The following is a 23,171-nucleotide window of genomic DNA, read 5'->3' on the forward strand; positions in this document are numbered from 1 at the left end:
AAAACCAAAGAACCTTTTAATTGGTGTTGTTGGCCGAATTTAATTTGGACATGATCAGTGTTTGAAGTTGGAGAGACTCTTCGTAGTTAGGCAAACCAATATTATTACTAGTACTAGAGTATTTGGTATACTTTTGTGAAGGTAGTAGAGGTTTTTAATTAATCTATAAAATACTAAAAGTTGCACGAATGTAAAAAATTGAATGGTAGGTACTAGGTAGTAGTACTTGGGAATAAATAACGAATGAAGATAGTTGGAGACTTTTTATGAAATTGATAATGTTTGGACATAGATATCAGTTGCGGCTGTTAACATGTTTTTAATCAGGATTCTCGTATAAATCCCTTATTTAAAGAAGAAGGGAAACATTCTAAGCCTTAAATGTTGAATTTGTTCACTCTAAGCTTGGTTAAGAGATAGTATCATATAATACATGTGTAATTTGTTATTTTTGTCCCCAAAATGACAAGGTTTTCGTGTAAGTTAAACAACTTGCCCAAAGTTAAAGCTAAAGTCCTATCTAACACATTTCAACTAAAGTCCATTTTACAATAGTATTTGTATATATTAATTTTATTTTTTTGGAGAGGTAGAGGCTAGAGCCTAAGGTTAGTTACAACTGACAAGTCATCATTCATCATTTTGGTGTCTGTTTGCAATACACAAACCTGAGAACCTGTGTTGCTAATTTTCATTGATAACAATAATCAATAATATACTATTAGTTTAGATGAGCAGAAATAAAATAGACACCAGAAAAAAACAAAGCCAAAAAAAAGCAAAGGAACGAAGAATGAAAGAAATTAAAAAAAAAAAGCAAAGCGAAGAAAAAAAAAGAAAAAAAGACTCGTGAGCTCTCTCTTCTTCTCTCTGCTCTCATTCGATTTCTCCTGAGGCGATTTTGGTGTGTCTCGTCCCCTTCACTCTATCTCTTACTCAATATTTTAGCTTCTTCTCCGATCATCGACCTCCTGAGATTTCTTCTCTGTTTCCTACTTGAGGTTTCTACTCTTTACTTCCCCTTAAATGATTTGGAAAACTAAATTTGCTTTTTCTTTTTCTTCTTCTTTCATTGAGATTTGGGCGTCTTATTGATTTTAAAAGTTTATAGCCTTTATAAATATAGTTTAGGTCATAGACTAGAGAAACAGAGAGATGGATGAATCAATGAAATTAGTTCAAGGTGAAGAAGGGTCTCAGGTATTGAGAAATTTGTTAAAATGGCGAATGGTCTTCTCTCACGTTTTTGTTTTTTTAACTAGGCGAGTTTGATTGTCACACTGAATAAAGTTTTCATTTTTAATAATCTCATCTCTTTCGTTAGTTTGATGAATTTATTGATGGGTTTTGGGGACCACGAGCTTTCATTGTATTACAACCCTAGCCTAGCTTCACTATAGGAGGGGACCTTGATTGGGATCCAAACCTAACTTACTGTCACATTTTTTTTTATCTCCCAATCTTTATTGCTGCAGGGATATATAGATAGATCCCTCTCTAAATCTAAATGGCTCTGCTTTGTGCCGTTTTGTTTGACTATAGTGTTAAAAACTCAACTGTGTAAAGACAGTTGTAAGCTTTTTTAGCCTTCAAGTTAGTTAGTGAATGAACCTTACTATAAGTACACAAAGGAGGAATGGGTATTGGAAAGAGTTTGCAACTACAATGTGTATTAGTAGATCATGTGTTTCTTGACAAGTTTGATTGATTACTTGAGGGCAATTTGATATTTGTGTGTGTGTGTGGACTGTGGGCCTATTCACTAAATGCCACTTTAGTTTTTGTGTGATGGAGAGCACAAAGATGAAAAAAAGGAATACCCTTCCTCTTACTCTTTTTGCTGGTCTGGGTGAAACATTGAAAAGTCTTTCTTCCTCAAGTTTATGATAAAAGTGGGAGCAATAAACGCTCTGCTGACCCTTGTCTGCTTCATTGACAATTCTCTCTAGAATTGATTTTTCCTTCTTTCTTGTGGTATTGTTAGTTGAGAGGGTATCTTCTATCGGTTAGGTATCTCTTTGGCTAGCCACAGTTATTATAAGGATTGTCTAGTCTATTTCTTTATCTGATTTTCGCCTGCAAACTTGTGCTTGTTACAGGACTATTTGCTCTGGCTTTGGTGGTAGGTCTATGAAATCAACCCATATCTTGAATGGACTGCAACATGGTATCTCCGTTCCAGTGGGACTGGGAGAACTTGATCATGTCAAATCCTTCAAGGACTGAAAATGACAACAAGCAGCTATCTACTGAGTGGGAAACTGAAAAAGGTGATGGCATCGAATCTATTGTTCCAGATTTCTTAGGCTTTGAGAGAGTCAGTAGTGGCTCTGCCACCAGTTTCTGGCACACTGCTGTATCCAAAAGCTCACAGTCAACCTCTACCAACTCATCATCTCCCAATGTCAAACGATGCAAGCTTGCATCAGAAAGTTCCCCTGCTGATTCTTGCAACAACATCGATTTTGTCCACGTGAAGGCAACCACAGCTCTCGACGCATCTCTTGCCTCAGCTGAATCAGATCTTTGTTTAAAACTAGGAAAGCAGGCATACTCTGAAGAATTTTGGGGTAGAAACAACAATGAAATTTCCGCCGTTTCCATGAAATTGTTGACTCCATCTGTTGTTGCTCGGAAGAAATCCAAATCGTGTGGTCAGAGCATGCAAGTCCCGCGTTGCCAAATTGATGGCTGTGACCTCGATCTCTCATCTGCTAAGGATTATCATCGTAAGCATAAAGTCTGCGAAAAGCATTCAAAGTGCCCAAGAGTTACCGTGAGTGGCCTAGAACGTCGATTCTGCCAACAATGTAGCAGGTAAAACCATGATCACGATTCAGACTGGTGATTATGCTCTGGACTCTCTCATTCTTTAGTTATATTTTTGTTACTGTTGAGTGTGCCGGTTCAGTCTAGTTGTCCAAAAACAACTTTTACCCGCCATATTAATATTACAGTTGTGAATTGATTGCTTTTCTATTTTTTAGGTTCCATGCCGTCTCTGAATTTGATGAGAAGAAACGAAGCTGCCGAAAACGTCTTTCTCATCACAATGCGAGGCGTCGCAAGCCACAAGGATTATTTTCAATGAATCCAGAGAGGGTGTACGGTACGGACCTACGTCACAACTTGATAAAATCAATGTTTCCTCAGGATCTTTCCATCTGTCTCTAATACACACGCACACAACTTAATTTCATGGAACTCTAATGTAACGTGTAGATCGAAGACAGCATTCAAATATGTTGTGGAATGGGTTGTCCCTTAACACAAACTCTAAAGAAAAGTATGAATGGGAAACCACTTATGATACAAAGCCTAGGCAGGCGGAAAGCGGCTTTACTCTTAGCTTCCAGAGAGGTAATGGCTCTGAGGAGCAGTTGGTTGGTAGTAGCAGTCGTTCTTTCTCTACATTTCAAACCTCAGGCGGGTTCTCAGTTGGGAAGTCCAAGTTCCAACTTCAAGGCCAAGGTTGGTATTTGCACTTCTTCACTGGTCCTTTAGTATATGGAGGGAGTATATATCTCTGTTGATTTTATAACCTTAGTCCTTTGATAAATGGGTTAAATATTTTGGCAGGTGTGGGAGAATACTCAGGAGTCCTCCATGAATCTCAAGATTTCCACCGTGCTCTCTCTCTTCTGTCAACCTCTTCGGATCCCCTGGCTCAACCACATGCGCATCCACTTCCTCTACCTTTTTCATATGATGTCGTACCAAATAGATGAGTAAGTAAATTTAATTTAAAATTTGTAAGCATATTACTGTTGGTGGATACTTTTCCAAACCTATTAAAACAACTTCATCCTGGATCCCCTAGAATGCCAAACTTCGGCGACTATGTAATCATCATCCTTGTACCGCACTCTAGTAACAAAGCCGTCTCTCTTTGCAAAGTATCTTTATTGACTCTGTAAGAATTTATTAAAGGCTGCTGAAAATTCACGTTTCTCACCTCTAGTTCCAATTTCGTGGAGACAAATCTTGTCCTCAAATTGATAGTGTGGAATTATGAATGCTCAAGTTGACCGTGGGTTGGTAACTAAAAGCAAGACTTTTTCGCATTCGTGTACAAACCAGTGCAGACGAAGTAACACGAATATCTCCGGTAGTAAGTCTATCTCCGTCAGGGAGCGAGAAGTTTGGGATATGTTTGGTATTTCTTTCATCAATCATCCGGATTTCTGCTCTACTTTTAGGATCGTAAGCAGCAGATCAGAGTACATATATTAACATCTAAATGGAGAGAGTTTTGAGGTTTGTAAGGGAAAGTATCAAAATCCGGTTAGTCTAGGTAAAATATCTTTACAAACTTCTTATCAACTTGGTACTAGAGTAGTAGAGGCTGTAGGAGATTAAAACACAAACATAAGAGGTGTCAATATGAGGATGTTATTCAATCTTTGCCAAAGTCAATCCATGAGATTGTTCCTTTACAAAAGCCTCTCCAACTTGGTTCACTGGTACCAATTCTTTATCTTTTTTTTTATATTTAAGGACATTTCCCAATAGATGACTGATGAGGATGGTCTTAGCATTTGTAACATTGGTTTCTTTGGCCATTGTAGCCCCTTTGTTGTACTTGTTGAACCATTTTCCTCCACTGTTGGAGGGTAATTATTATTTATGAAAAATATAAGTTTGAGACCAGAAATAAAAATAAAAAGAGAGACGTTCATAGAAAAGGAAAAGACAATGAGAAGTGGGAAGAGATTAAAAGCCAAATTGAAAAGAAACACCTATTTGGTGATTGTTGAAAGGCTATTGAAGAAGAAGGATCAAGGACTGAGAAGAAAGTGAAAGTTGAAAGATGACAAGTTGGAGAGGTATATGTACAAACCTTAGCTAGGGAAGGGACCAAATATTAATTTTTTTCAATTTCATTTGGAGAGAGACTCAAAACGACGAAAAGCCTGCAGAGGAAGGGTGTGTCTATTGAAAGAGAGAAGAGAACCATGTGCTTTAATGGGTTGATGTTGAAATTAAAAGATTAAAAAGACGACAAGGACTGGAATTAATTGTATGTTGTCACCAAGTGGTCTGTGAGAAGTTGTTGTCTCTTTGCTATAAGCAGTTTTGGAGAAACTTGTTGACAAAAAATGTTGGAGACAAAACGCTAGGCACCAATACATCTATCATACACAGTCTGGTGTACTAAAATCAAGCAGATGTCTGTTTGTAAGTCTCAGACTTGAACTCCAATAGTTATGAAAAGCACCTTAACAAGTGAAGTTTAACAAATAGCATGGATATAAAAAGTGCTCACCAACTATTTCAATAGAGGTTTATGCAAGATTTTTCATAAACCTTTATATTTACTGATGCAACTTCCACGAAAGGTTCAGCTTATTACTCTAACCAAATCCTTGAGCTCAATAGTGACACTTCTTGTGGGGATTCAGCTCAATAGTGACACTTCTTGTGGGGATTCAGCTCAATAATGAATCTGCTTCGCCATAATGAATCCTGGAGTTCAATCGTGACCCACCAGAAGAGCATGTTGAGGTTTGTCACAAGATAAGTGTTTCTTGAAATAGGTGCCTCTAAAACCCACAAATCAGAAAGTTGTCTTGCATAATTATCACTGTCTACACAATGCAAAGAAGTCAAATAATATTACAACCTGAATGATCTCTGAACTGGTTTTAAAATAGTCGTAGACAAGTCTTATACAGAGTAATGAAGCTGGCATAAAAACGGATCCAGGAAGAAGTTGACTTGATAAGTTTGGAAAAGTACAAGGAATGCTGAGCTAACCGAGTAACTGGTTTAGCTAGAGCAATGACCGTTACACGCTTTTATTTTATTTGAAGAGAAACTCCATCGGATGCAGCTTGACTTATAATGGAGTGACTTCGTATTCCTCACTCATTCATATGAAATGAGTAGGGAAAGTGCCAAATATTGGCTGTGGTTCGACCACGGGATTGTGTTTGGTCCCACGTGGCTCCGAAGAGGTTGACAGAAGAGAGAGAGCACTGTAGAAATCCTGAGATTCATGGAGGCCTCCTGAGCATTCTCCCAGACCTGCCAAAACATATAACTCAGATTCAGCAACAGAGATCTATACAAGTCTGATCCATCAGCAAACAATACACAACAACTACTAGATGACCAGTAAAGAAGTGAAGATATCAACCTTTGCCAGGAAGTTGAACGTTGGATTTCCCTGCTGAGAACCCGCCTGAGGATTGAAAGACAGAGAAAGAGCGGCTGCTACTAGCAAACAGCTGCTCCTCAGGGCCATTACCTCTCTGGAAGCTCAGGGTAAAGCCGCTTTCCATCTGTGTAGGCTTTGTCTCATAAGTAGTACCCCATGCATACGTTTCTTCAGATCTCGTGTTAAGGGACAACCCGTTCCACAACATACTTGTATGCTGTCTTCGATCTGAAGAAGTAAACACCTCACGTTAGATTACCTTGATATGAAGTGTAGTGTTTGTGTGAGAGAGATAGAGAAAGATAGAATAGACAAATGGAAATATCCTGAGGACACATCGATTGTATTAATTTGTGGTGTCGGTTCTTACCGTACACCCTTTCTGGATTCAGTGGAAATACGCCTTGTGGCTTGCGACGCCTTGCATTATGATGAGAAAGACGTTTGCGGCAGCTTCGCTTCTTCTCATCAAACTCAGAAACAGCATGGAACCTGAAAAATAGAACAGGAATCAATCCTCTACCCTAGAATACTAGGGATTGAAATAATAAAATATCCTGGACAATTAAACTGAATGCGAACTTTACAGTAACAAAAACGCAACTTAAGAGTTAACTGAGGCCAGAGCATAGCCATCCGTCTGAACGGTAATCATGGTTTTACCTGCTACATTGCTGGCAGAATCGACGTTCTAGGCCACTCACGGTAACTTTTGGGCACTTTGAATGCTTTTCGCAGACTCTATGCTTACGATGATAATCCTTAGCAGTTGAGAGATCCAGGTCACAACCATCAATTTGGCAACGGGGGACTTGCATGCTCTGACCACACGATTTGGATTTCTTCCGAGCAACAACAGATGGAGTCAACAACTTCATGGAAACCGCTGAAATGTCATTATTGTTTCTACCCCATAATTCTTCAGAGTATGTCCGCTTTCCTAGTTTTAAACAAAGATCTGATTCAGCTGAGGCAACAGATACCTCGAGAGCAGTGGATGCCTTCACCTGGGAAAAATCTATGATGCTGCAAGAATCTCCAGGGGAACTTTGTGATGCAAGCTTGCATTGTTTGACCTCGGGAGATGATGAGTTGATAGATGTCGACTGTGAGCTTTTTGATACAGCAGTGTGCCAGAAACTAGTGGCAGAGCCACTACTGACTCTCTCAAAGCCTAAGAAATCTGGAATTATAGATTCAATGCCTTCACCTTTCTCGAATTCCCACTCCGTAGATTGCAGCTTTTTTTCATTTTCAGTCTTTGAGGGATTGGACATGATCAAATTCTCCCAGTCCCACTGGGACGAAGATACCATGTTGCAGTCCATTCAAGATGTGGGTTGATTTCATAGACCTAGCACCAAAAGCCAGAGCAACAAGAACTGAAATAAAGAAAAGTTTGCAGAGCTAGGGGCAGTAAATGAAATCCAAAATCACATAAGAGAAGACTAGGGAATCCTATAAATAACTCTAGCCAGCCAAACAAATACCCTTAACTAGAATAAGGTAAGAGAGAAAAGAAACCAGAGAATTGCAAGCACCACTCAGTGCCCATCAGCGTGTAATACTCACTCACCCGTTAATCATAAACCTCAGCAAGAGAAACCTTTCTATGTTGCACCCAGACCAGCAAAAAGGGGAAAAGAAAGGGTGTGCCTTTTCTTAGCTCCCTCGTATGCTCTCCATCACACAAAAACTAAGTGGCATTTATTCAAGAGGACCCACACTCCTCCAATCAGATAGCTCAGAATATCAAACAACTTGTGAAGAAACACGACGTTAACAAGTCATTAAAACACAATAGCCATCATTACTGCAAAAACCCGTTCCCTACCCCATTCCTCCTATGTACTTGCAGAAAGTTCATAACTAACCTACTCAAAAACCCAAAGGCTTAAAAGCTTACTATTGTGGTCTAGAAACTTACACATTGAATATAAAGTAGTATAATGTCAAAGAAAAAGACACCAAATGCTAAGCAAAGCAAATGAAGGGAACCTCTATCTCTAGCAATAAAGATTGAGCTAACAAAATGAGACAGCAAGTTAGGTTTCGATCCCAATCACGGTCCCCTCAGCTAAGGTTTTCCAATGAAAGCAAAATGGTCCCTCAACCAATAAATTCATCAAAATAATTAAGTTATCGATGCTACAATCCCATTCGCATAGTAAGAACATCTAAGAAGCAACATGAACGGAGAAAACCAAACAAAACTAAGAAGAAGAAGAAGACAAACAAATGATAATACAGCAAAAATAAAAATAAAACAGTGAGAAAACGATTCCGCCATTGTAAAACAGAATTATCTATACCTAGACAAAATGATACAGTTTCATTGATTCAACAAACGTAATCGATCTCTTTCTAAAATAAGCTAAATTTTAATAACGAATTAAAAGAGCAAATCTCAGGAGAGTAAGTAATGCTTAGAATATGGGGGAGAGAAGAAGAAGAAGAAGAAGAAGAGAAACCTCGGGTAGAAAAGAGAGAAGAGACCGCCGAAGAAAGCTCCCCGGAGGTCGGCGATCGGAGAAGAAAGTGCTGATTGACTAAGAAGAGGGAGAGGGAGAGTGAGACAACACCATAATCGCCGCCTCAGGTGAATCAGATGAGCTGCCGTGGATTAATTTCATCCTCCCCCATTTCTTTTTTTTATAATTTTTGTTCCTTATTTCCTCCTCTTTGTTACTGTTTTCATTTCTTCTTTTAGATTAGTGCGGTCACCTTTTTTGCTTTTAATAGTATATATTTTTCCATGACACACATAACTGCAAATTAATTTTGCTTTTGTTTTGGCACCAATATTAATTTTGTTTCCAAATTAACATAATTTTTTGACAATTAATCAAACGGTTTTTTTTTTTTTGTAATGAATCGAGAACATGGACAAGAATGTTAAAAAAAAAAAAAAAATCTAAGAATGATTTAATAAGAGCATCAGCTGAAGAATTTGTCTAATATTTTTGTAAATTTTACCGGTAAATGAAAAAAAATTATAAATTGCATGAATGAAATGATGATGACTGATGGGGAACAAAAAAAGTTATCAAGATTTATCGGGAATGTGAGACGATTGATGGAGTCATTTTAATTAGTGGATTTTAGAGTTTGAGGTCTATTATTTACTTGCAACCGCGAATACGAAGATCTTACAACTACGAAACTATTTGAATGATATGTTTGTGTACGAAAATTATATGTCATTGATTTATTAGTCAAAAGATGCCAAAAAAAAAAAGATCAGACGGCGGACGTGAGATGGAAACCGGCGAAAGGAAAAGGAGAGGAGGAGGAGGAGTTGTCAAAAGTGGTCATGGTTCCATCTACTCCGATGTGGCTCAAGTGCTTTACGTCCGTCGGAAACCCTATCTCCATCTCCGCATCTCTCTCTTTCGTCTCTTCTTCGTAACCTGATCATAGTGCCATCATCACTCATCAGTACATTACATTAATGATGAATCTATCTATCACTCTTTAATTCTCCCCATGTTTAAATTATGGAGAATGTACGTATGAACCATTTGTTCTTTTTTTTTTCTTTTTCCAAAAACATGCATTACTATTGATTATAATATGTTTTATAGCTGTGGTGATGATCAATTGCATAAAATGTAAATCATTACGGATATATGGTTACAAAACCTAAATAACAAGTGTTCCTAACACTTTCTTAGACTAAAACCACAAATTTTCACTACCCTTTAGCTACAGTTTCATAGATATGATTACGGTAACCCAAAATGTAAATTACCATGCTAACACATAAAAGTCATATAAAGTTTGAGGTAATTATTAGTTTCTGTCAAAGCAAAGGTAAAAATTGGAAACATGAAGAAAGAAGTTAATCGTCCTCGTATTAATTGGGAGGAACATTAAGATGAACCCAAGAAACAGATTAGTATAGAAGATATCACTTACTAGGAAATGTTGTGCTCCCAGTAAGAAAATGACAAGAAAAAAGAAAGTAAGAAAAGAGAATAGAATAAAAATAAGGGACGTACGAATGAAAAAGTGAGAGAAGCTTTTCAAGCTCCGGATAATTCTGTAGATGCCATCTGAGATATTTGCACCGTTGTCCATCTTTGTGTATTCTTTTTTGAATGAGCCATTTTCATTAGTTTCTAGTACTCTTCCTTGTAGAACCAACAAGAATAATAAAAGATCATTTAGAAACAAAAGAGAAAGAGAGATAAAGTGACTGAAACTTTTGAATCTTCGAATCATTTTGTTAATACCATCTGAGGTATTAGCAATGTTGTTGTTGTTGGTGATGTTGTCCATCTCTGTGTATTCTTTATTAAGTCGGCCAATTTCATCACTTTCTTCTCTTCCTTCGAAAAATAAAAACACAATATTCAGAAGAAAAAGAGGAGGATGATAAGCAAAGGACGACGTAAGTGGGGTGAGAGAAGTAGGTACTTTTAATGAGTAGGTTTGGTTTCTTGTGTTGGTGACTAGTGGAAGTGGTGACCACGGCGACGCTGGATTGCGTTGAACACCCCAACGAAAACGGCAATATCACAAACCGCTCCATCCGATCTTTCATCTCCTTCCCTCGAAAATGTATGTTCAATATATGTATGTTTATGGTATTAATATGTAATGCTATATTTATGCGTGTGTGAGTGAATGAAATGATGGCAAAGTGGGGATTTTGGTAGGGCTTATATTGCAAATCTCGTGTATGCTTATTACTTTGTAAGCAAGTTAGTATCATTAATTCTTTGAAGAATTTTGTAATTCCTAACCCAATAAAAGGAATAGATAGACAGAGAGAGATTATGAGTGTCATTATTGAGTATATTTGGGGTTGCTTTTAGTTGGCCAACAGTGCCACTTAACCTAATTTTAAGATTAAAAGATTCAAAGTAACCCCCTCACCTTCCACTTTTTCTTCTCCTTACCCAATAACCCCATCTTTGTATTTTAATGAATACCATAATTAGACTAATTAGTAGCTCTACTACACACCCTCCCACCAGGACGCTGAGACTGAGACATAGTAACATAAACAGTAAATAACTCAGTTCATAACAAACTTCATCATTATGAGATACACTCTAAGGATCACCTTAATATGACTCTCTGTAGATACCTACCCAATCATAAACCTCAATATGCTTCGTTACAGTAGAGATATTAGGACTTCAAAAATTACATGTAAACCAATAATATTCGACCAAAATAAATATGTAACCAATAATAACATATTAGATTATAATATACTGAGTTGTATGTTGTTGTATCCAAACAAGATAAGATTATAATTATTAGCCCGAGGGTTCATCTTTTTTTTTTTTCTTCTGGACTATGGCCCCTCACTTGTAGAAGAAGCCACACCTCTCTGGGCATTAATCTTAGAACCAACTCCAACTCTATTTTGGAGAGATACAAAAGATATCTCCCACCTTAAACAAATATTATTTTTCTAAGCTTTATCTTTATTTTGCATAATTGCATCTTAGCCATTTTAAATATAATCGACTAATTCTCCCCGATGCATAAGACATTTTCTAAGAACTGTCTAACAAATAAAGGATGACGTAGTTGGTGTAGATAAGCAAAAATAATAATTAATGATGGCCTTACACTGCATAATTTACATAGTAGCAATGGAGAAGAGAGAAGAGGGAAGACCCGTGATTCTACACACTTCAAACCTACAAGAAGTATTTCATTCTTTCGTCTCTCCTCATTGCATTATACACAGCTTGAACCTGTCAAACCAAACAACATAAGTTCTCATCACATCATTCTTCAACTCCTAACTTTGTTTCATCTTCTGTGTCAATAAGGCTTGATTCTCTATGCTTCTTTTGCAAACATACCCATATGGCTTTTCATATGTGAATGTATGAGCGTGAGAGAGAGAGGGAGGGAGAGAAGGCAAAGGGAAAAACCTGTTCGCTAGAGACAACTCGGATAGGGCCAATATTCACCGATACATATTTGCCTTTGCTTGATAACGTCTGCTTCACACAATCCTTTGTTGTGGGCAAAACAGATTTGCAGCATTAGTAGGATTTCCGTGTTGTTGGTATTCAAATAACAGTTGTAAGACGTTACATAAAAAAATACTCTTATCTGATTCTTTGATAAAACAATAGTTCACATCACAACACAACAATATGTCGGAATTAATATTTAGCAGCTATACTGTACAAGACTAAGCAGAGACCAAATGTAGGCGTAGCAAAGTACGGTGCATATAGTTTTCACTTGTATACATTTTATATTTGCAATTATCAAGACGATCACTAGGAGAGATTTTTGTGCCAGCCAATAGAACACTGATTGAAGCAAATCGTAATAATATAAAAGTTCACAGTACAAATAATATATTTTTTCTAATAACTACAAAGTTTGGATTCCCTAACCAGCAACTACGCATATCAGAGTGACTAAACCAATTACTGAACTGACTTGAAAAGAATAAAAAATCCTATACGCAACAGGCTATTTGAAATGATCACAATACAAAAGATTGATGTAACAGTAAGAAATCTGATGCCGTTTTATAAGGGCTTACTATGTACCTACTGCCACCATGACTCTATATAGGAAAATAATGATACTATTTGAGCTAACAGGTTTCCATATCAAGATTGAATATTAGGAGCTTCAATATTACATATCTCATAACAATCAAATGTAAAATTTATTAACCAAAACAAGCTGGATACTATGTAAGAGAAAACAACTTACCTCTGGAATTTCACGTTCAATAACAGATTCAACAGCAACAACCATAGCATGCACAAAGTCATCGCCACCAGTCCCAATTGCAGTAAAACCTCTCTCTGTTGGGTATGTATTGACCTGGCAAGTAAAACGCCAGCCTTGAGTCAACAAATACCCACCTCCTTGTTTAAAAAATGTACAGGGCCTTTCATAAAAACCAGTAACACTACTAGCAACGGATCAAACACGAATAAGATTGCTGCATGGGATACCTTTTGGTCAAGTTCGAGCCAGTCTTTAGCAGAATCATCAGCCACAGTGCCTCCAATAATCATATTAGTAGTTTTTCCAACCCTCCCATCAGTCTTTGACACTTCTGCATCCCATCACCAGAAACAGGGGAAACAAAAGTATCAATCAGTAAACTAGTACTCGTCACTTAACATCATCTGTTTCCTTCACCATTCAAGCTTGATATAGTTAACCCAAGATAATCGAATATCAAAATTACAAGTGTATGATTAGTTAAATCGACAAAACAGAAGAGTTTCTGAATCTAGAATAACAGAGCAAAATAGCAGCCAGTATATCAAACCCAACGCTAGTACGTCAATCGAATCAACAAACCCGAATCATCTTTCATCATAGAAGCAAACATATCGAAATCCGATTATCAAATTCATTTCGGGCAAAAGAACCAAAAAAACTAAAAATGAAGAAATTAACGTAGGCGCTTACCTGAAATCGCCTTGAGAACAGCTTCTTGAGGTGGACCTTGATCAGATTGATCGTTATGGCTGCAATTAAGCCGAGTGGACCGCTCGGGAGCAGACGCGAAACCACTGAAACATAGACTCTTTGGCGCCGGGAACAAACCATGGACTGGAACTGATGCTGGAGAAGGAGGGAGAAAGAAGCATCTACTGGCGCCGGAAGTACGCCGTGATTCCGATACGAAAACGGAACGCAGTATCGTTTTGCAAGCCATTTCTTTCGACCTGTCTATTTTGGAGATGATGAGTCGAAAAGACTTAACGCTGCGTTTCGTTATTTATTAATTTTTCTTCGCGTTGGGGCGAATGGCGAGGGATAAGGTATAAAGGGCACTTATGCCCTTAGGTTTTTGTCTTGTGTAAGCCATCCGCTTTGGGGTCGTTACTGTCTTTTACCAGCCAATGTTTTGGCCTTTGGGAATCATAGATGATGATGATAGAGCTGAGGAAAACATTTTTAATCAGGACCAACCCTAAAGTTTGTTTAAAGTGATCGATGAAGGTTACAGATCCCTGAAGTTGACGAGTAAACTGACTAATATAGGTATCATATCATATTGAAGTGTTAGATGTATGGAATAATTGTAAGGTGTGTTTTATGAAAGTGTATCTAAACCGGAGTTTATTTACGAGTATGTTACAAAAATAGTAGATAACACAGAATTGCAACGGGAATATTTTCCCTACCGTAGTGTGATTCTTACAGGAAGTTAAAAGTAGTATTTCTGTGAATAATAAACTCATAGATATGGTGCCAGCAAACAAAACCCATCACAGCATAGCTAAGAGCCTAAGATAATGGTAACAGAATTTATCTTAATCCAAAGATAAAAAGAACGAAACATGAAGAGACAAAACATCCTACTAATAAAGTAATCAAATCAATTTGTTGGTACCATAGCCACAAACGGTTGCTCTTCAACTTAGTACATCTCTGTTTGGGAGTCGTTACTAGGAGTTTGTGTGTGCGTGTGCGCATTAATTCTTATGGAATGCCCATCACTAATCTGGCTTAAGGCTTTATCTAGCAGGAGGTGGAGGGCCACTGGATTTTGCCATACCAACCCAAGCAACAATCCCAAAAGCGAGGATTATCCAACCACATACATCATAAGTGAAGTCATTGTTCTTCTTCTTCTTCTTGCCACTCTGCAAAAGCAAGCAATTTCTCTGAGTAACCTTTTGTATAATCCACATATGAGACTCTCTGCTTATGTTCTAATGAACTTGGTACTAAAGAATAACTGTGTGAAAGAAAGATGACACTTTTCCAAATAGTAGACAGCACACTAACCAACAAAACACTTGATAACTTACACTAACATTCGATGAAGGTGAAGGACCCCCTCCACCAACTAGGGCTTGTTGTGCCATTCCTTTGGTAAACTCCATATGCAGTTCCGGGGCCTATTCACATACACAGACAAAAACATGAGCTCTAATATATAAAAAACTACAGAAGATGGAATAAAATGTCAAAACGGTTCTTTCCTTGTTTTTATTGTAGCAGTAATTCTCTCCAGGATTAAGGTAATAATTTGCGTACACAAAGATTTGACTCTGAAAATGGAAAATGGAAATACTGTAATACCTTTGCTGCGACTTCCAAGGCCTTAAGATATATCTCATTGCCTGGATCCTTGAAACAAAGAGAAAAAAAATAAGAAGTTAAGTCTCACTAAGCTCATAAAACATATAATTAACAAATTAAAAAAGCAAAAAAATCTAAAGATGTACCTCATTTTCCGCTCTTTGGTAATATTCAGTGGCTTTATCTAAGTGCAATTTTGCTTCATCAACATCTGGAACAAGAAATGCATAGGAAGTGTGGGCGTTCCCAAGAAACCAAAGAGCCTGATGCTTCCCTGGATTTAATGTCAACGCCTCTTCCAGCTTGGATATAGCATCTACATGATCAAATATGTTGATATGCTTAGAGCAAAGACAAAGTCATGAGTACATAATTAGCAACGATTATTTAAGACTTTAAGAACTCGTACCATTTAACATAAGTTTTGCATCAGGAATGCTCTGGAACTGAGAAAGTTCAAGCAATGCTCCTCCCCATTTCAGCAGATTCTGCAGAACATAAAATAACCACAAAGGTATTCTTCATATCTTCATGTAAATGACAAATCAAAAAGGAATCGGCAAATGTTAACTAAGAAAAACATTTATTAATCTCGTAGCACAAATGCTAGTAGTTCTATCAAATTCAAGACCCAAACTATACACATTGATTAGACAATCAAGTAATCAATCTCAACAACACAGACTTAACAATTGTAAACATCCAATGGCCGATCATGTCATCCAAATCAACCAAAAAGGAAAACAATAAGCAAGAACGAAAAAAAATAAAGCAATTAGGTGATTTGTGAAGAGAGTGGAGACTAAGTACAAACATCGGAATCAAGAGGATCGTTAATGTACTGAGCCTCAGAAGCTTTGCGAGAATGTTCGAACATGAGAAGCCTTTCAAAGTCGGCGGCAGAGAACTCCATCGTCACGATTCAAGGGAAAGAAAATCTAGGGTTCGGTGGTTCGGTTACTGCGAAAACGTCGAAGACCTCTCTCGATATCTCAAACAAGCTTCAAGGGTTTTAGCCTTACAAAGTCGTCGGTGTTCACAAATTACAACAACATCATTGGGCTTTTACAGCCTACGGCTTTCCTGTCGTGGACTTTCTTATGGGCCTTCACTTGCTCAGCACTTGTAATTTGTAAAGTAAAAGAAGTAGCCCAAAAGGCCCATTAAATTAATTGCACTTTGGTAAAACCATAGTCTCCCCTAATGTATTCGCCGATTAGGGTTTCATGTTTCACTATATAAAAAGGGATCTCCAAATAAAAAGAGAACTCCAGTGTCTCCGTCCTCTGTTCTTGTCGTCGCCATGGTAAATGCGCTTTGCTACACTTGTTACCAAGTTTTCTCTCCTGTCTTCTGCTCATACGTATATGTTCTTACGCGTTGTTATTGTTTTTCTTTCTTCAGGTGAAGTACTCCCAGGAGCCCGATAACTCCACCAAATGTGAGAACTCTTTCTTGGTCTTTGTTTTTTTTTTTACTTCCAGCTTCACTTTTTACTGGGTTTCTGAAGCAATACAATGGTTATTGATTAAAATGGTTCCTATTGGTTTGCGTTTGCAGCTTGCAAGGCAAGGGGATCCGATCTTAGGGTCCATTTCAAGGTAAATGTCTTGTACTAGTTTCGGATCTAGGAAATGTATTAGATTAGGTTTATTGGGGGATTAAGCTCGTAGTTAGAACAAACCTGATTAACAAAAAGCAGGGTTCTGTTGTGTAATAACAGACCTCACGTAAATGTCAGGAAAATCGAATTGGTCATCGTGAATGGGTGAGCCAATGTTTTATGCTAATAGCAATATGGTTCAGTACATGATGGTACATTATAGCTTTTAGCTTGTTATCCTTTTGTGTATTGTAATATAGGCAAGATTTTCATCATTTAGTTTTATTTTTTCGTCTGCTTAAACTAGCTGAAATAAGTCTATCAGATTCATTCTTAAAGTAGTGAGTAATTTCTCATATTTGGTTTTCTTTCTTAGACATGATTGTAGCGGATGGTTTGGTTTTTGTCATAGCTTACATTTTTATATGTTTAAGATGCTTAATGTTGTCGTTTTGTTTTAAAAACAGACCAATAGTTAGGGAAAAAGCAAACAATCAGTGAAGTCTACCACAGTTTTTTGGTTGATTTTGTGAATCTAATAGTTTTTTTTTTTTGAATTTGCTTTGTCTAACAGAACACTAGGGAAACAGCGCACGCCATAAGGAAGCTACAATTGAACAAGGCCAAAAGGTACTTGGAAGATGTCATAGCTCACAAGCAAGCTATCCCCTTTACCCGTTTCTGTCGTGGTGTTGGTCGTACTGCTCAGGCAAAGAACAGGCATTCAAATGGTCAAGGTCGTTGGCCTGCTAAATCTGCTCAATTCGTCCTTGATCTTCTCAAGAATGCTGAGAGCAATGCCGAGGTGTGTTTTTGATTCTTTGGTTTATATTATCATTGTTATTTTCTCTCAGGTACTAATTTGTTTATGAACTTATGCTTAATATAGGTCAAAGGTTTGGATGTTGATGCCCTATTCATTTCTCACATCCAAGTGAACCAAGCAGCAAAACAGAGGCGAAGGACATACAGGGCTCATGGAAGAATCAATCGTATGTTTTCTCAGTTGTATTCTTCTCTTTCTTCATTCACAGTTTACTTATTCTTGATATAATTCTATTTTTTGCAGCTTACATGTCAAACCCATGCCACATTGAGTTGATCTTGTCAGAGAAGGAAGAGCCTGTGAAGAAAGAGGTAATTGATTGATCTTTTTGAATCGTTACAGATTCTGACTTTAATCTTAAGCACTGATCTCATATAATTATTGTTGGGTTTTTGCAGCCGGAGACACAGTTGGCAGCAAAGTCAAAGAAAGGAGCGTCATCTTGAGCTTTATATAAACAAGTCTTTTTGTGCTCTCACTTGTGTTACCCTTAATACATTACATTTTGTTAGTTTCTGCTTTCTATAAGACCAAGACCCAATTTTTAAGAATGATGATTATGGTTGCTGGATTGTTTAAAGACGTTCCCCTCTTTTTTTTAGTCTTGGTTATGATTGATTAACTAACTCAAAATCATTAAGCAAATTGAAAGTTTGGTAATTATTGAGTAACAATATATTGATAACAAAGTTCTGAAAATGGTGGGACATGAGAATTTTGTAAAACCTAAAATTCAAATTGGCCCATTCACGAATGAGTACAAAGAATGATTGAAGGAAGTAGGGAACCATCATCAGTCGTTCATCGCTAAGTAACTGCAATTTTAGTTTTCTGGGAATCAGAAATGGAGAGTGGTCTGATATCAGTGGATCGATGGAGAGATGGGAGTCAAGCCTACTTCTTGACTCATATGCACTCTGATCACACGCGTGGCCTCTCCGGCGACTGGTCTCAAGGTCCTCTCTACTGTTCCCGCACCACCGCCTCTCTCTTTCCCTCCCGATTCCCAGGATTCGACCTCTCATTGCTTCGCGTCGTCCCTCTCTCTTCCTGGTCATCTCTCTCCCTCCGTTCCCCTTCCTCCGGCTCCACCGTCCGTCTCCATGTCATGGCCATCGATGCTCACCACTGTCCTGGTATGATACTGGAAAAGTCTGTAATCTACCTCTATTAATAAGGCTTTGCTTTCTCGGTGACATTTGAATTTGATTGTACAATCTGGTAAGGTTCCGTGATGTTTTTGTTCCGTGGTGATTTCGGATGTTTTCTCTACACCGGAGACTTCCGCTGGGATGCTGATGCAGCAGATGAAGCTAGAACCACTCTCCTTGATGCTATTAACGAATCACCAGTTGATATTCTCTACTTGGATAACACTTACTGCAATCCAATTTACAGCTTCCCTTCTCGTCAAGTCGCTGCGAATCTGGTTCCACTAAAACCCTTATCTTTGAACCTTAAACCTTAAATCCTGAATCATGTTTCTCTTCATAGTTCTATATTTGGTTGCAGGTTGCTGATATAATCGCCACCCATCCTTCACATGATATCATCATAGCAGTTGACTCTTTGGGGAAAGAAGACTTGCTTGTTCATGTTTCTCGTATTCTCAATATCAAGGTTCCTTATAGGAATCATCTGCTTTCTTTTATCTTCCTACGTTTTTGAATCAACCACTTGAATTTCGTTTCTTGTTTATCATTTAGATTTGGGTTTGGCCTGAGCGTCTTCGTACAATGCATCTCCTTGGGTTTCAAGACATTTTCACTACTGATACATCTCTTACAAGAGTGCGTGCTGTCCCTCGTTATAGTTTCAGCATTCAGACTCTCGAGGGGCTGAATACCATGTGCCCAACTATTGGTATCATGCCTTCCGGTCTTCCATGGGTGAAAAGGCCTTTCAAAGGAGTTGGCAAGCTCTCTGGTTCTTTTCTTACTGCAAGTATGAAGAATGAAACCATTTCTGCTCAGAAAGAATTACAAGCGGCTGCGGTGCATAAGTTCAATGACTATATGTACTCGGTGCACTACTCTGATCATTCATGCTATGAGGAGATTGGAGAGTTCATAAAACTTGTGAAGCCAAAGAGCATGAAAGGAATTGTTGTTTCATCATCATCTTATGTTGACCCTCTCTACTATTTTGGGCGTATCTGCGGAGCCAACCAACCGCCACAAGTGCTTCTTATGAGGCCGGATACCGCAGAGGAATTTCGAGCTGTTAGGATCAAGTCATATTCTGCAAGTGACAAGACTAGAGTGTTAGCAAAGCGGAAAAGGTGGAATCGAGATAGTCATTCAAGTTTGAAGAGAAACAAGAAGAGAGCACGTATACAAGTAAAGTGCGCAAAAATTGTCGAGGTTGATTAGCTCGCTCTACTTGACTCTGGATTTTGTCTAACATGGATGTGGCGGCTTCTTTATCACAAAGCTTACGATGGTAACTGTGTGAATTGTCTGATACACAATCCTTTTGAATGGGAGGAGTAAGTAAAATTTTGATAACATATAACAATTTATCAGTTGAATATAAAGTCTCTATCGTTGAAAAGGTAAGCAGTTGTTTGTATATGTTTAGTTTGAAAAGATCCTGATTTTAAATTCAGAAAACACTTGGTCAATGTTTTTCTATCTTTTGTCTGTTATCCAAATGATCACTCAAACCATTTTTTTAACAATATTTGCACATTATTAAATGATGGAGTGAAGATTAAGGGGAGGAGTAAGTAAAATTGTGAAGATGGTAGTGGAGTCATCATCATATCCGATCATACCTGGTTTGACCGACGATGCAGCAGAGCTCTGTCTCTCGAAAATCCCCCGGTCTAGCTTTCAGATCACTTCTCAGGTGTGCCGGCGATGGAGGTCATTCCTCAAGAGCAAGCATTTTGCAGCCTTTCGAAAGTTGACCGGTATGGTGGAGGAATTCCTTTGTGTTCTGATGGAAAGTGAGTGTGGAAGAGATGTGTACTGGGAAGTTTTTGATGCCTCAGGGAACAAGTTAGGCCAGATCCCTCCTGTCCCTGGGCCCTTGAAGCGAGGTTTCGGCGTTGCAGTGCTTGATGGCGGGAAGATTGTGTTGATTGGAGGATATACGGAGGTTGACGGCTCTGGGATCAATAGCACCACAGTCTCTGCTTCTGCCGATGTTTACGAGTTCGATCCTGCTGCTAACAGGTCTCCAATCTCAACCAACCTTTCTTTAATTCCCACACAATCTGATCAAATGTGACATGATTCTCTTTATAATTGCAAATTTCTTCATGATTGTTAGACAAAGAAATGACATTCTTACTTGCAACAAAAAATTCTTAATGCTTCATCTTAAACTGAAAATGGTACTAGATAGTAGGTTGGTCCGGTATGGTTTTATTCTAATATCGTGTAGGAATTCTTTTGCAGCTGGAAAAAACTAGCGGACATGAACATACCACGTTACAACTTTGCATTTGCTGAAGTGAATGGCCTTTTGTATGTCATCCGAGGCTATTCAACAGATGCTTATAGCCTTTCCAACGCGGAAGTGTACAACCCAAAAACTAATCAATGGAGCCTTATGGATTGTCCAAACCGCCCGGTCTGGCGTGGCTTTGCATTCTCCTTCCGTTCCAAACTCTACGCTGTAGGTAGGAGACAATGGATATATCTAGATTCCGGCGAACATTGGTTAAACTATGTTTTATGATCTTTCCAGGCAATGGATCGAGGTTCATCGACATATATGACCCCAAAACGCAGACATGGCAAAAGCTAAACTCGGAGCAACCAGTGTCGGTTTATTCCTACACTGTTGTAAGGAACAAAGTGTATTTCATGGACAGGAACATGCCGGGATGTCTGGGAGTATTTGATCCAGAGGAGAATTCATGGAGCTCGGTGTTTGTGCCTCCGAGGGAGGGAGGTTTCTGGGTGAGACTAGGAGTATGGAATGATAAGCTTTTGCTGTTTTCACGGGTTTGTGGACATGAGACCTTAATGTATGACCTTAATGATAAAGAAAAAGGGTCCAAGTGGAGAGTGTGTGATCAGATTAAACCATCTGCTTCTCAATTGACCAGCGTTCTCATAGAACTCTGATCTCCTCTTTTAACATCATTCTTCTGGACGTTTTGGAGCTGTGAGTTTGTGTGTTTGGCCAAAATGTCCCCAATTTCTCAACTTTGTGAATGATTCCTGTATTTGATGTGTGTTGCTAATCTTGTGTAAATAAGAGTGATGAAAAGCGTCAAAGACCAAGTATATCTATACAGAAGGATATATGATTCCAAGTGTTAAGAGGTATACGAGTGTTCTTTAGAAACTTCCAAAATTTTATAGATTCTAAAATTATGTCAAAGTGAGAAATTTTGTAATAAAAAATATTAAACAAGAGAGAAAACAAAAAAGAAGTGAGAGAATAAATCTACCTTTTTGATTTTGAGACTTAGCAAGATGTATATAATGGAGAAAGTGGCAAGAGCAAATAACAGAGCTGCTTGTTGTGAGTCTCCACTCTCGACTACTTCTAGACCTGAACAACCAAAAGAAAACTGTTCTGAGATGGATGACGTTTTACTTTCTTAAGTTGAATGGTTAAGTGGAAAGCCATTTCTTCGAGGCTTGAGCTTCTAGATTTCGAATTGATTACGTTGCCGCTGGTTATCACACTGCTCAGATAGGCACAATGAATAAGAACCACTGCATGAACCAAACATTTTTTGAACTAAAAGAACTTTTATTATTCCCTGTGTTCTAATGTGATGGAAGAAATGTGTTTGGAAAAGAACTATACGACCTAAGTATGAGGAGCTAATCTTTACAAGTAAAGATTTTGTACAAAATAACGAAATGTTAGAAATCATCAGCGCGGTGGATCTCTCCCATTAGAATGCGGCTGCTAGTGACTTTAAAACCGAGAAGAGCAGGATCTATCTGTCTCCCTTTCTTCCCTTTCTTCTTCCCACCGCCACCTTTGCTTCCTTCGGTTGTATCAGATGACTCTACCGCCACCTTCTTCATGTTATTACTCTTCTTCAACATCTCACTGAATGACGGTTCTGACGCCAACCCTTTGTTTCCTGCTGCTCCTGATTCCCGTCTCACACCTCCTGATGATATTTGTATACAGAATGAGTCTCATTTTCAATACATAATGCCCAAAAAGACACTGAAGCCCTTGAGATAATATACCTTCGACCCCACTATAAGAACTTGCTGTCCTGCTAGCTGCGTCAGACATACGCTCGAGCAATCCTTCATGTGATGATGAAGAATGGGATGAGGGAGGCCTTTTTAACAAAACTGATTCCTGCCCATGTGATGGCACTACCAACCTACAAACAATCACTTCAAGATTTCATCGGCAGGAATATAAAGGTATCAAAAGGCTTTACTTATCCAATCTGCTGGTGCTGAATGTCAGAATACAAAATTACCTATCTTTCCTTCTATCTTCTCCAACCAAGTTGTCACTGTATTGGTCTGCAGCAACAGAATATCAGGATAAGCCTTCATAATAACAAAGCAAAAATCAATCTTCCAAAACATGAATTCAGA

General features: G+C 38.2%; 9 protein-coding genes and 1 non-coding gene across 16 annotated transcripts in view; 5 read left to right on the forward strand and 5 right to left on the reverse strand.

Annotated features, from left to right (window-relative positions):
* The first annotated feature begins 802 nt into the window (after nucleotides 1-802).
* Nucleotides 803-3,954, forward strand: LOC17899875 (squamosa promoter-binding-like protein 11). 3 transcript variants are annotated; one of them, XM_006304941.2, is made up of 5 exons: nucleotides 803-1,001; nucleotides 2,100-2,817; nucleotides 2,988-3,109; nucleotides 3,223-3,471; nucleotides 3,580-3,954. In XM_006304941.2, the coding sequence occupies exons 2-5, from the start codon at nucleotides 2,153-2,155 to the stop codon at nucleotides 3,726-3,728; spliced, it is 1,185 nt and encodes a 394-aa protein (XP_006305003.1). In that variant the 5' UTR covers nucleotides 803-1,001; nucleotides 2,100-2,152; the 3' UTR covers nucleotides 3,729-3,954. The 3 variants fall into 3 exon arrangements, with proteins under 3 accessions (XP_006305003.1, XP_023633114.1, XP_023633113.1); XM_023777346.1 differs by having other exon boundaries at nucleotides 806-904; XM_023777345.1 differs by lacking the exon at nucleotides 803-1,001 and adding an exon at nucleotides 1,036-2,010.
* Nucleotides 3,955-5,557: 1,603 nt separating this feature from the next.
* LOC17899618 (squamosa promoter-binding-like protein 10) lies at nucleotides 5,558-8,833 on the reverse strand. 3 transcript variants are annotated; one of them, XM_006304937.2, is made up of 5 exons: nucleotides 8,632-8,833; nucleotides 6,824-7,514; nucleotides 6,531-6,652; nucleotides 6,140-6,388; nucleotides 5,558-6,027 (listed from the first exon to the last, which is right to left on the reverse strand). In XM_006304937.2, the coding sequence occupies exons 2-5, from the start codon at nucleotides 7,486-7,488 to the stop codon at nucleotides 5,873-5,875; spliced, it is 1,191 nt and encodes a 396-aa protein (XP_006304999.1). In that variant the 5' UTR covers nucleotides 7,489-7,514; nucleotides 8,632-8,833; the 3' UTR covers nucleotides 5,558-5,872. The 3 variants fall into 3 exon arrangements, with proteins under 3 accessions (XP_006304999.1, XP_023646040.1, XP_023646039.1); XM_023790272.1 differs by lacking the exon at nucleotides 8,632-8,833 and adding an exon at nucleotides 7,737-8,620; XM_023790271.1 differs by lacking the exon at nucleotides 8,632-8,833 and having other exon boundaries at nucleotides 6,824-8,620.
* A 392-nt stretch (nucleotides 8,834-9,225) lies between these two features.
* Nucleotides 9,226-10,953, reverse strand: LOC17900937. The gene is made up of 4 exons (XM_006304677.2): nucleotides 10,580-10,953; nucleotides 10,396-10,491; nucleotides 10,162-10,293; nucleotides 9,226-9,570 (listed from the first exon to the last, which is right to left on the reverse strand). The coding sequence occupies exons 1-4, from the start codon at nucleotides 10,950-10,952 to the stop codon at nucleotides 9,401-9,403; spliced, it is 771 nt and encodes a 256-aa protein (XP_006304739.2). The 5' UTR covers nucleotide 10,953; the 3' UTR covers nucleotides 9,226-9,400.
* A 692-nt stretch (nucleotides 10,954-11,645) lies between these two features.
* On the reverse strand, nucleotides 11,646-13,881 carry LOC17900810. Its single transcript, XM_006305571.2, has 5 exons — nucleotides 13,580-13,881; nucleotides 13,114-13,217; nucleotides 12,866-12,979; nucleotides 12,061-12,144; nucleotides 11,646-11,877 (listed from the first exon to the last, which is right to left on the reverse strand). The coding sequence occupies exons 1-5, from the start codon at nucleotides 13,827-13,829 to the stop codon at nucleotides 11,821-11,823; spliced, it is 609 nt and encodes a 202-aa protein (XP_006305633.1). The 5' UTR covers nucleotides 13,830-13,881; the 3' UTR covers nucleotides 11,646-11,820.
* Nucleotides 13,882-14,249: 368 nt separating this feature from the next.
* Nucleotides 14,250-16,216, reverse strand: LOC111832563 (mitochondrial import receptor subunit TOM20-2). 2 transcript variants are annotated; one of them, XM_023789687.1, is made up of 6 exons: nucleotides 16,020-16,216; nucleotides 15,615-15,693; nucleotides 15,352-15,521; nucleotides 15,206-15,253; nucleotides 14,938-15,021; nucleotides 14,250-14,763 (listed from the first exon to the last, which is right to left on the reverse strand). In XM_023789687.1, exons 1-6 carry the CDS (start codon nucleotides 16,116-16,118, stop codon nucleotides 14,635-14,637), a joined length of 609 nt encoding a protein of 202 aa, XP_023645455.1. In that variant the 5' UTR covers nucleotides 16,119-16,216; the 3' UTR covers nucleotides 14,250-14,634. The 2 variants fall into 2 exon arrangements, with proteins under 2 accessions (XP_023645455.1, XP_023645454.1); XM_023789686.1 differs by having other exon boundaries at nucleotides 14,932-15,021; nucleotides 16,020-16,215.
* A 209-nt stretch (nucleotides 16,217-16,425) lies between these two features.
* On the forward strand, nucleotides 16,426-18,235 carry LOC17897470 (60S ribosomal protein L17-1). The gene is made up of 7 exons (XM_023789200.1): nucleotides 16,426-16,511; nucleotides 16,610-16,646; nucleotides 16,766-16,806; nucleotides 17,383-17,613; nucleotides 17,698-17,800; nucleotides 17,878-17,945; nucleotides 18,033-18,235. The coding sequence occupies exons 1-7, from the start codon at nucleotides 16,509-16,511 to the stop codon at nucleotides 18,078-18,080; spliced, it is 531 nt and encodes a 176-aa protein (XP_023644968.1). The 5' UTR covers nucleotides 16,426-16,508; the 3' UTR covers nucleotides 18,081-18,235.
* LOC111828768 lies at nucleotides 16,898-17,028 on the forward strand. The gene has a single exon (XR_002832529.1). It is a non-coding gene; the product is annotated as a small nucleolar RNA snoR74 (small nucleolar RNA).
* Nucleotides 18,236-18,368: 133 nt separating the features above from the next.
* On the forward strand, nucleotides 18,369-20,263 carry LOC17897940 (5' exonuclease Apollo). Its single transcript, XM_006305915.2, has 4 exons — nucleotides 18,369-18,770; nucleotides 18,861-19,063; nucleotides 19,147-19,254; nucleotides 19,341-20,263. The coding sequence occupies exons 1-4, from the start codon at nucleotides 18,479-18,481 to the stop codon at nucleotides 20,004-20,006; spliced, it is 1,269 nt and encodes a 422-aa protein (XP_006305977.1). The 5' UTR covers nucleotides 18,369-18,478; the 3' UTR covers nucleotides 20,007-20,263.
* An 88-nt stretch (nucleotides 20,264-20,351) lies between these two features.
* Nucleotides 20,352-21,917, forward strand: LOC17899824 (putative F-box/kelch-repeat protein At1g27420). Its single transcript, XM_006306327.2, has 3 exons — nucleotides 20,352-20,813; nucleotides 21,039-21,262; nucleotides 21,331-21,917. The coding sequence occupies exons 1-3, from the start codon at nucleotides 20,377-20,379 to the stop codon at nucleotides 21,711-21,713; spliced, it is 1,044 nt and encodes a 347-aa protein (XP_006306389.2). The 5' UTR covers nucleotides 20,352-20,376; the 3' UTR covers nucleotides 21,714-21,917.
* Nucleotides 21,918-22,318: 401 nt separating this feature from the next.
* The window catches only part of LOC17898410, a 6,366-nt gene continuing 5,513 nt past the window's right edge, over nucleotides 22,319-23,171 (reverse strand). For both annotated transcript variants that reach the window (XM_023788872.1, XM_006307680.2), the window contains exons 8-10: nucleotides 23,051-23,096; nucleotides 22,806-22,948; nucleotides 22,319-22,723 (exon numbers count right to left, since the gene is read on the reverse strand). In XM_023788872.1, coding sequence (XP_023644640.1) covers nucleotides 22,467-22,723; nucleotides 22,806-22,948; nucleotides 23,051-23,096 — 446 coding nt within the window. In that variant the 3' untranslated portion in view covers nucleotides 22,319-22,466. The remainder of the gene's footprint in view (nucleotides 22,724-22,805; nucleotides 22,949-23,050; nucleotides 23,097-23,171) is intronic.

The sequence above is a fragment of the Capsella rubella genome, unplaced genomic scaffold (genome assembly GCF_000375325.1).
Source record: "Capsella rubella cultivar Monte Gargano unplaced genomic scaffold, Caprub1_0 scaffold_1, whole genome shotgun sequence".
NCBI lineage: Eukaryota > Viridiplantae > Streptophyta > Magnoliopsida > Brassicales > Brassicaceae > Capsella > Capsella rubella.

What these genes read in the sequence shown, in the direction of transcription:
- LOC17899875 (XM_006304941.2), top strand. Translation starts at nt 2,153, where the DNA reads ATGGACTGCAACATGGTATCTCCGTTCCAGTGGGACTGGGAGAACTTG. An exon ending in TTCTGCCAACAATGTAGCAG is followed by an intron (nt 2,818 to 2,987) that starts GTAAAACCATGA and finishes TCTATTTTTTAG; the next exon opens with GTTCCATGCCGTCTCTGAAT. An exon ending in GTTCCAACTTCAAGGCCAAG is followed by an intron (nt 3,472 to 3,579) that starts GTTGGTATTTGC and finishes ATATTTTGGCAG; the next exon opens with GTGTGGGAGAATACTCAGGA.
- LOC17899618 (XM_006304937.2), bottom strand. Translation starts at nt 7,488, where the DNA reads ATGGACTGCAACATGGTATCTTCGTCCCAGTGGGACTGGGAGAATTTG. An exon ending in TTCTGCCAGCAATGTAGCAG is followed by an intron (nt 6,653 to 6,823) that starts GTAAAACCATGA and finishes TCTATTTTTCAG; the next exon opens with GTTCCATGCTGTTTCTGAGT. An exon ending in GAATCCAGAAAGGGTGTACG is followed by an intron (nt 6,389 to 6,530) that starts GTAAGAACCGAC and finishes TTACTTCTTCAG; the next exon opens with ATCGAAGACAGCATACAAGT.
- LOC17900937 (XM_006304677.2), bottom strand. Translation starts at nt 10,952, where the DNA reads ATGACACTCATAATCTCTCTCTGTCTATCTATTCCTTTTATTGGGTTA. An exon ending in CATTGCTAATACCTCAGATG is followed by an intron (nt 10,294 to 10,395) that starts GTATTAACAAAA and finishes TGGTTCTACAAG; the next exon opens with GAAGAGTACTAGAAACTAAT. An exon ending in CTTCTCTCACTTTTTCATTC is followed by an intron (nt 9,571 to 10,161) that starts GTACGTCCCTTA and finishes CACTATGATCAG; the next exon opens with GTTACGAAGAAGAGACGAAA.
- LOC17900810 (XM_006305571.2), bottom strand. Translation starts at nt 13,829, where the DNA reads ATGGCTTGCAAAACGATACTGCGTTCCGTTTTCGTATCGGAATCACGG. An exon ending in TGTTCTCAAGGCGATTTCAG is followed by an intron (nt 13,218 to 13,579) that starts GTAAGCGCCTAC and finishes GATGGGATGCAG; the next exon opens with AAGTGTCAAAGACTGATGGG. An exon ending in GGCTCGAACTTGACCAAAAG is followed by an intron (nt 12,980 to 13,113) that starts GTATCCCATGCA and finishes TTTACTTGCCAG; the next exon opens with GTCAATACATACCCAACAGA.
- LOC111832563 (XM_023789686.1), bottom strand. Translation starts at nt 16,118, where the DNA reads ATGGAGTTCTCTGCCGCCGACTTTGAAAGGCTTCTCATGTTCGAACAT. An exon ending in ACCAAAGAGCGGAAAATGAG is followed by an intron (nt 15,254 to 15,351) that starts GTACATCTTTAG and finishes CTTTGTTTCAAG; the next exon opens with GATCCAGGCAATGAGATATA. An exon ending in CCTTGGAAGTCGCAGCAAAG is followed by an intron (nt 15,022 to 15,205) that starts GTATTACAGTAT and finishes GTATGTGAATAG; the next exon opens with GCCCCGGAACTGCATATGGA.
- LOC17897470 (XM_023789200.1), top strand. An exon ending in GCCCGATAACTCCACCAAAT is followed by an intron (nt 16,647 to 16,765) that starts GTGAGAACTCTT and finishes TTGCGTTTGCAG; the next exon opens with CTTGCAAGGCAAGGGGATCC. An exon ending in AAGAGCCTGTGAAGAAAGAG is followed by an intron (nt 17,946 to 18,032) that starts GTAATTGATTGA and finishes GGGTTTTTGCAG; the next exon opens with CCGGAGACACAGTTGGCAGC.
- LOC17897940 (XM_006305915.2), top strand. Translation starts at nt 18,479, where the DNA reads ATGGAGAGTGGTCTGATATCAGTGGATCGATGGAGAGATGGGAGTCAA. An exon ending in CGATGCTCACCACTGTCCTG is followed by an intron (nt 18,771 to 18,860) that starts GTATGATACTGG and finishes CAATCTGGTAAG; the next exon opens with GTTCCGTGATGTTTTTGTTC. An exon ending in CTCGTATTCTCAATATCAAG is followed by an intron (nt 19,255 to 19,340) that starts GTTCCTTATAGG and finishes TTTATCATTTAG; the next exon opens with ATTTGGGTTTGGCCTGAGCG.
- LOC17899824 (XM_006306327.2), top strand. Translation starts at nt 20,377, where the DNA reads ATGGTAGTGGAGTCATCATCATATCCGATCATACCTGGTTTGACCGAC. An exon ending in TTCGATCCTGCTGCTAACAG is followed by an intron (nt 20,814 to 21,038) that starts GTCTCCAATCTC and finishes ATTCTTTTGCAG; the next exon opens with CTGGAAAAAACTAGCGGACA. An exon ending in TTCCAAACTCTACGCTGTAG is followed by an intron (nt 21,263 to 21,330) that starts GTAGGAGACAAT and finishes TGATCTTTCCAG; the next exon opens with GCAATGGATCGAGGTTCATC.